Source organism: Manacus candei, unplaced genomic scaffold (genome assembly GCF_025592945.1).
Source record: "Manacus candei isolate 608988 ecotype Guabito, Panama unplaced genomic scaffold, ASM2559294v1 h1tg000014l, whole genome shotgun sequence".
NCBI classification, from domain to species: Eukaryota; Metazoa; Chordata; class Aves; order Passeriformes; family Pipridae; genus Manacus; species Manacus candei.
In genome coordinates, this window is record NW_026138062.1 from 83,112,623 (window position 1) to 83,120,634 (window position 8,012).

Genomic DNA, 8,012 nt, shown 5'->3' on the forward strand with positions numbered 1-8,012 from the left:
AATTTTTTTAGGCTCCTCTCCTGATTTTTAGATTTTTAGACTCCTCTCCTGATTGTAATTTTTTTAGGCTCCTCTCCTGATTTTTGTTTTTTTTAGGCTCCTCTCCTGATTTTGGTTTTTTTTAGGCTCCTCTCCTGATTTTGGTTTTTTTTAGGCTCCTCTCCTGATTTTGGTTTTTTTTAGGCTCCTCTCCTGATTTTGGTTTTTTTTGGGCTCCTCTCCTGATTTTGGTTTTTTTTAGGCTCCTCTCCTGATTTTGGTTTTTTTTAGGCTCCTCTCCTGATTTTTGTTTTTTTTTAGGCTCCTCTCCTGATTTTTAGATTTTTATACTCTTCCCCTGATTTTAATTTTTTTATGCTCCTTTCCTGATTTTAATTTTTTTAGGCTCCTCTCCTGATTTTAATTTTTTTAGGCTGCTCTCCTTATTTTTATTCTCTTAGGCTCTTCTCCTGATTTTAAGATTTTTAGGCCGGCCCAAGAACTGCACCTGAAACCAAGAAGGTAAGGGCTTTCCTTCCAGGGGAAAAGGATTGATGTTGACCTTGCAGGACTCCTCGAGCCGAAAAGGGCAGTCCAGCTCCCTAAATTGAATACGGATGAGGATTCCTCCCAGACAAAAGGTAGCACACCAGAAAGCTCTTGCTGCTTAAGGAGTGCCCAGGCTGGCCCACCACTGGCACCTGAAATTAAAAGGGTTGGTGCTCGCTTTGCTGTGGAAAAGGGCTGTTGTTAAGAATCCTGCGCTTAAACTGGCAGTCCGACTCCCAAAATTGCATCCGGATGCAGATTGTTGCAAGACAAAAGGTGCTAGGACAGAGAGATGTTGCTGCCCACGGAGTGCCTAGGCTAGCCCACCAACTGCACCTGAGACCCTGAGGGTAAGCACTTTCTTGCCTGGGAGAAAGGGCTGTTGTTCGCTTGCAGGAGTCCTGCACTGAAATTGCCAGTCCAAGTCCCAGAATTGAATACAGACGAGGATTCCTCCCAGACAAAAGGTGCCAGCACAGAGAGCTCTTGCTGCCCATGGACTGCCCTGGCTGGCCCACCAACTGCACCTGAGACCCCAAAGGTAAGGACCTTTTTTCTTGGGGAAAAGGGCTGTAGTTCACATGCAGGAGTCCTGTGCTGCAACTGCCAGTCCGACTCCCAGAATTGAATACGGAGGAGGATTCCACCAAGATAAAAGGTGCCACCACAGAAAGCTCTTGCTGCCCATGGAGTGCCTAGGCTGGCCCACCAACTGCACCTGAAACCCAAAGGTTTCAGGCTTTCTGCCCTGGCCATAAGGGCTGTTGTTACCTTGCAGCAATCCTACTGCCGAAATGGGCAGTCCAGCTCCCAAAATTCCATACGGACGAAGATTCCTCCCAGACTAAAGGTTGCACCACACAAAGCTCTTGCTGCCCAGTGAGTGTCCAGGCCGGCCCACCAACTGCACCTGAAACCAAGAAGGTAAGGGCTTTCCCTCCAGGGGAAAAGGGTTGATGTGACCCTGCAGGACTCCTCGAGCCGAAAGGGGCAGTCCAGCTCCCAAAATTGAATACGGATGAGGATTCCTCCCAGACAAAAGGTAGCACACCAGAAAGCTCTTGCTGCTTAAGGAGTGCCCAGGCTGGCCCACCACTGGCACCTGAAATTAAAAGGGTTGGTGCTCGCTTTGCTGTGGAAAAGGGCTGTTGTTAAGAATCCTGCGCTTAAACTGGCAGTCCGACTCCCAAAATTGCATCCGGATGCAGATTGTTGCAAGACAAAAGGTGCTAGGACAGAGAGATGTTGCTGCCCACGGAGTGCCTAGGCTAGCCCACCAACTGCACCTGAGACCCTGAGGGTAAGCACTTTCTTGCCTGGGAGAAAGGGCTGTTGTTCGCTTGCAGGAGTCCTGCACTGAAATTGCCAGTCCAAGTCCCAGAATTGAATACAGAGGAGGATTCCTCCCAGACAAAAGGTGCCAGCACAGAGAGCTCTTGCTGCCCATGGACTGCCCTGGCTGGCCCACCAACTGCACCTGAAAGGCAGAGGTTCCAGGGTTTGTTTCGTCGGGATAATGGCTGTTGTTGTTTTTTTCAACCCTGTCCTGAAACTGCCAGTCCAAGTCTCAACATGGCATACGGACGAAGATTCCTCCCAGACCAAAGGTGCCAGCACAGAGAGCTCTTGCTGCCCAGCGAGTGTCCAGGCTGGCCCACCAACTGCACCTGAGACCCCAAAGGTAAGGACCTTTTTTCTTGGGGAAAAGGGCTGTAGTTCACGTGCAGAAGTCCTGCGCTGCAATCGCCAGTCCGACTCCCAGAATTGAATACAGAGGAGGATTCCACCAAGATAAAAGGTGCCACCACAGAGAGCTCTTGCTGCCCATGGACTGCCCTGGCTGGCCCAGCAACTGCACCTGAGACCCTGAGGGTAAGCACTTTCTTGCCTGGGAGAAAGGGCTGTTGTTCGCTTGCAGGAGTCCTGCACTGAAAATGCCAGTCCAAGTCCCAGAATTGAATATAGACGAGGATTCCTCCCAGACAAAAGGTGCCAGCACAGAGAGCTCTTGCTGCCCATGGACTGCCCTGGCTGGCGCACCAACTGCACCTGAAACCCAAAGGTTTCAGGCTTTCTGCCCTGGCCATAAGGGCTGTTGTTACCTTGCAGCAATCCTACTGCCGAAATGGGCAGTCCAGCTCCCAAAATTCCATACGGACGAAGATTCCTCCCAGACTAAAGGTTGCACCACACAAAGCTCTTGCTGCCCAGTGAGTGTCCAGGCCGGCCCACCAACTGCACCTGAAACCAAGAAGGTAAGGGCTTTCCCTCCAGGGGAAAAGGGTTGATGTGACCCTGCAGGACTCCTCGAGCCGAAAGGGGCAGTCCAGCTCCCAAAATTGAATACGGATGAGGATTCCTCCCAGACAAAAGGTAGCACACCAGAAAGCTCTTGCTGCTTAAGGAGTGCCCAGGCTGGCCCACCACCGGCACCTGAAATTAAAAGGGTCGGTGCTCGCTTTGCTGTGGAAAAGGGCTGTTGTTAGGAATCCTGCACTGAAACTGGCAGTCCGACTCCCAAAACTGCATCCGGATGAAGATTGTTGCAAGACAAAAGGTGCCAGGACAGAGAGATGTTGCTGCCCACCTAGGCTAGTGCCTAGGCTAGCCCACCAACTGCACCTGAGACCCTGAGGGTAAGCACTTTCTTACCTGGGAGAAAGGGCTGTTGTTCGCTTGCAGGAGTCCTGCACTGAAATTGCCAGTCCAAGTCCCAGAATTGAATACAGAGGAGGATTCCTCCCAGACAAAAGGTGCCAGCACAGAGAGCTCTTGCTGCCCATGGACTGCCCTGGCTGGCCCACCAACTGCACCTGAAAGCCAGAGGTTCCACCGTTTGTTTCCTCGGGATAATGGCTGTTGTTGTCTTTTTTCAGCCCTGTCCTGAAACTGCCAGTCCAAGTCCGAACATGGCATACGGACGAAGATTCCTCCCAGACCAAAGGTGCCAGCACAGAGAGCTCTTGCTGCCCAGCGAGTGTCCAGGCTGGCCCACCAACTGCACCTGAGACCCCAAAGGTAAGGACCTTTTTTCTTGGGGAAAAGGGCTGTAGTTCACGTGCAGGAGTCCTGCGCTGCAATCGCCAGTCCGACTCCCAGAATTGAATACGGAGGAGGATTCCACCAAGATAAAAGGTGCCACCACAGAAAGCTCTTGCTGCCCATGGAGTGCCTAGGCTGGCCCACCAACTGCACTTGAAACCTTGAGGGTAAGCACTTTCTTGCCTGGGAGAAAGGGCTGTTGTTCGCTTGCAGGAGTCCTGCACTGAAATTGCCAGTCCAAGTTCCAGAATTGAATACAGACGAGGATTCCTCCCAGACAAAAGGTGCCAGTACAGAGAGCTCTTGCTGCCCATGGACTGCCCTGGCTGGCCCACCAACTGCACCTGAGACCCCAAAGGTAAGGACCTTTTTTCTTGGGGAAAAGGGCTGTAGTTCACGTGAAGGGTCCTGCGCTGCAATTGCCAGTCCAACTCCCAGAATTGAATACGGAGGAGGATTCCACCAAGATAAAAGGTGCCACCACAGAAAGCTCTTGCTGCCCATGGAGTGCCTAGGCTGGCCCACCAACTGCACCTGAAACCCAAAGGTTTCAGGCTTTCTGTCCTGGCCATAAGGGCTGTTGTTACCTTGCAGCAATCCTACTGCCGAAATGGGCAGTCCAGCTCCCAAAATTCCATACGGACGAAGATTCCTCCCAGATCAAAGGTGACACCACACAAAGCTCTTGCTGCCCAGCGAGTGTCCAGGCCGGCCCACCAACTGCACCTGAAACCAAGAAGGTAAGGGCTTTCCTTCCAGGGGAAAAGGGTTGATGTGACCCTGCAGGACTCCTCAAGCCGAAAGGGGCAGTCCAGCTCCCAAAATTGAATACAGATGAGGATTCCTCCCAGACAATAGGTAGCACACCAGAAAGCTCTTGCTGCCTAAGGAGTGCCCAGGCTGGCCTACCAACTGCACCTGAAGTTAAAATGGTCAGTGCTTTGTTTCCTGTGTAAAAGGGCTGTTGTTCATTTTTAGAAATCCTGTGCTGAAACTGCCAGTCTGACTCCCAATATTCCATACAGGTCAAGATTCCTGCAAGACAAAAGGTGCCAGGACAGAGAGATGTTGCTGCCCATCGAGTGCCCAAACTGGCCCACCAAATGCACCTAACAGCCAAAGGTTCCAGGCTTTCTTTCCTGGGAATAAGGGCTGTTGATCGTGTTTTTAATCCTGTGCTGAAACTGTCAGTCTTTACTCCCAAAATTGCATAAGGATGAAGATTCCTCCCAGACAAAAGGTTCCAGGACAGAGAGCTCTTGTTTCCCATGGAGTTTCATAGCAGCTACCCCTGAGGCCCTGAGGGTAAGGGCTTTCTTTCCTGGGGAAACAGGCTCTTGTTCACTTACAGGTGTCCTGAACCGAGAAAGATGGTTTGACTTCTTAAAATGAAATCAGATGAGGATTCCTCCCAAACAAATGGTGACAGGACAGAAAGATCTTCCTGCACAGGGAGTGCCACACCACCTGCATGTGCAGCCCTGAGATTAAGGGCTTTATTATCTGGGGGAAAGGGCTATTATTTGGTTTCCAGAGACTTGTGGTGATAATCATGGTGCAACTCTCAAAAGTGAAAACAGGTGAACATAACTCTGAGACAAAAGATGCCAGGACAGACATCTGTGGCTTCCCATGGAGTGCCCTGGGTGTCTCATGTAGTACAACTGAGAGTCTGAGGCTACATGTTGCCTTTCATGGGGAAATGGTCTGTAATTCGCTTGCAGGAGGCTGGTGCCAAGATAGCTGGACCGACTTGCCAAAATTCAAAAGGGATGAAGATTCCTCCCAGGCAAAAGGTGCCACCACACAAACATCTTGTTGCCCATGGAGTGCCCAGGCTGGTCCATCAACTGCACCTGAATCCCCACGTTTACAGGCTTTCTCTCCTGTGGGAAAGGTCTGGTTTTTGCTTTTCAGAGCCCTCCCCTGAAAGTGAAGTCTGACTCCCTCTACTGAATGCCAACAAAGATTCCTCCCAGACAAAAGGTTCTACCACAGAAAGCTGTTGCCACCCATGAAGTGTCGCACCACCTGCACCTGAGACCGTGAGGGTAAGGGATTTCCTTCCTGAGGATTCTTTCCCTGGTTCTTTCCTGGTTTTTCTGCTCTGAAAATTCCAGTCTGAGTCCTGAAATTGAACATGAATGAGTATTCCTCTTGGACCAAAGGTGCCACCACAGGGAACTTTGCTGCTCATGGAGTGTCCAGCCTGGCCCACCAACTGCCCCTAAAATTTTAAGGCTACAAGCTGTCTTTCCTGGGGAAAAGGGCTGTAATTCATTTGCAAGAGCCTTGCAGTGAAATTGCCACTCCATCTCCCAAAACTGAACATGGACAAAGTTTTCTCTCAGAAAAAAGGTGCCAGGACAGAAAACTCTTGTTGCCTATGGAGTTTCACACTATCTGCACCTGAAACCCTGAGGGTCAGGGCTTTGTTTCCTTGGGGATACGGCTGTTTGTTGCTTGCAAGAGTCCTGCCTCAAATACCTGATCCTCCTCTCCAAAGTGAACATGGATGAAGATTTCTCCGAAACCAAAGGTAACCGGACAGAAAAATCTTGCTGCCTGTGAAACTAATTAATTAGTAACCCATTAGGGTGCAGTGCAAGAAATAAATTACTGAATTAGGTCATTAGTGAATAATTAGCATGCCTTGTAAAAGGAGAATTAGTTAATTGGTAGCTAATTAAGGTGTGGTGGAAAAGTTAATTACTTTATTATCAAAGGGGAAAAGGGTCCTCATTCACTTTCAGGAGCCTTGCAGGGAAATTGGCCATGTCAGTCCCCAGATTGAACACAACTGAAGCTTTTTGTCAGAGAAAAGCTGCTAGAGTCAGAAGCTCTTTCTGCCTATGCAGTGCCTGGATTTCTCTTCACCTCCCAGACCATTAGGGTGAGGGCTTGCTTTCCCCCAGGGAAAAGGGTTCTTGTTCATTTCCAGGAGCCCTGCAGTGAAATTTGCTATATCAGCCCCCAGATTGAACACAGCTGAAGCTTTTTGACAGAGAAAAGCTGCTAAGGTTAGAAGCTCTTGCTGCCTATGTAGTGCCCGGATTTCTCTTCACCTCTGAGACCATTAGGGTGAGGGCTTGCTTTTCCCCGGGAAAAGGGTTCTTGTTCATTTCCAGGAGCCCTGCAGTGAAATTTGCCATATCAGCCCCCAGATTGAACACAGCTAAAGCTTTTTCTCAGAGAAAAGATGCTAGGACCAGAAACTCTTGCTGCCTGTGGAATGTCCGGGTGACCCACCACCTTAACCTTTCATCTTCTTTGATAAGTTAATTTTTTGTCTGCATTTTTAGGTTGTTTATCTTGTTCTTCCTCTGTCCAACAGAAAAGTTCAGTTTCTTACCTGGTCTCTGCTGTTTCAGTGGGTATAGCTGCAGAAAGAGAGATGGTGTATTTATCCTCATTAGCAGTGTTTTCCTGCATCAGGGCCTTTATTTCTCCTGAACATGGAAAACTCAGTGCTACTCCTCCCAGAGCTTTTATACTTTGTGGCATTTGGCTCCTCCCTTTCCCTCGAGCCTCATGGGAAGGTATGTGGGTGTGGCCAGGGGTATATTAACCCCAGCCTTTGCCCAAGGAGGTCATTCAGCAGCTGGGCTTCAATGGGATAAGAGCTCTCCCTTTCTTTCAATGAATGGGATTTCTCAAGCTGTTCTTGCTTTATTGAAGCATCAGCTTTGGCATCCAAAGCAACAGAGCTATATATGGTAATGAAGAGGATTACACTCAAATGCAAGGGTTTTAAATTTATTTATTTTGTGTCCTGTGTTGGTTAGCTGCTTTTGTAATTTATTATCTTGTTTTCTTTTTCTTAGGAGCTTTGTATCTTTTGAGATCTCCTGATCATCTCAACTGTAGCTTGGCATTTTTTCACAAGTGTTATCCTATCCTGAGGTGAAGTTGCTCTGTGTTGAAAATGGTTTCAGACACCCAGGTTTGCAAGTAGGTAGTGGGGGGTTACAGCCCAGAGATGGAGTGAGGGCTCGGGTGTCAGCTTAGGAATTGCCAGGAGTGTTTTGAAGGTAGTACGGGTGGAAAGCAGTGTCCAGGAGCCCCCTAAATGCCTGTGAATGCATCCACTGACTTTTCAGATGTGCCACTTAAGTTTTCTGCTCCTTCACCCGGATATTCTGTTTGATTATAGCTGCAGTCTTTGGCTGCAGGCAGTGACCCTTGGTGGTTTGCCAAAAGAGAAGGGAGACTCTTTGAGCTCTCCCCATTTATCTGGGTTACTTTAGTTAGGGTTTCTTTACCATGTCAGAGAGACAGGGTGTAAAGCAGAGTTGAACAGAACAGAGGCCAGAGGAGCAGAGCGAGAAGGTGGGTGGTTACCTGACATCAGCACAAAGACGTGGCTTTTGGCTCCACGTTTACTCGCTGTGTTAAGGATTTTGTTGTTTGGGTTTGTTTTTTCTTTGTTTTCAGATGCAGAG

General features: G+C 49.1%; 1 protein-coding gene across 16 annotated transcripts; it reads right to left on the reverse strand.

Annotated features, from left to right (window-relative positions):
* Window positions 1-686: 686 nt before the first annotated feature.
* On the reverse strand, window positions 687-7,013 carry LOC127467585 (uncharacterized). Of its 16 annotated transcripts, none has more exons than XM_051779708.1 (7): window positions 6,923-7,007; window positions 6,058-6,143; window positions 4,158-4,296; window positions 3,181-3,341; window positions 2,387-2,416; window positions 1,815-2,005; window positions 687-1,055 (listed from the first exon to the last, which is right to left on the reverse strand). In XM_051779708.1, exons 1-7 carry the CDS (start codon window positions 7,000-7,002, stop codon window positions 687-689), a joined length of 1,056 nt encoding a protein of 351 aa, XP_051635668.1. In that variant the 5' UTR covers window positions 7,003-7,007. The 16 variants fall into 16 exon arrangements, 8 of the variants coding, with proteins under 8 accessions (XP_051635668.1, XP_051635670.1, XP_051635671.1 ...); XM_051779712.1 differs by lacking the exon at window positions 2,387-2,416 and adding an exon at window positions 2,631-2,769 and having other exon boundaries at window positions 847-1,055; XM_051779706.1 differs by lacking the exon at window positions 2,387-2,416 and adding an exon at window positions 2,631-2,961 and having other exon boundaries at window positions 847-1,055.
* Window positions 7,014-8,012: the final 999 nt, after the last annotated feature.

Coding starts and splice junctions, on each gene's coding strand:
- LOC127467585 (XM_051779706.1), bottom strand. CDS start 7,002: ATGCAGGAAAACACTGCTAATGAGGATAAATACACCATCTCTCTTTCT. Junction 6,144..6,922: donor ACTGAAACAGCAGAGACCAG/GTAAGAAACTGA, acceptor CTAATTAATTAG/TTTCACAGGCAGCAAGATTT. Junction 2,006..2,630: donor GGCAGTAGGATTGCTGCAAG/GTAACAACAGCC, acceptor TCTGCCTTTCAG/GTGCAGTTGGTGGGCCAGCC.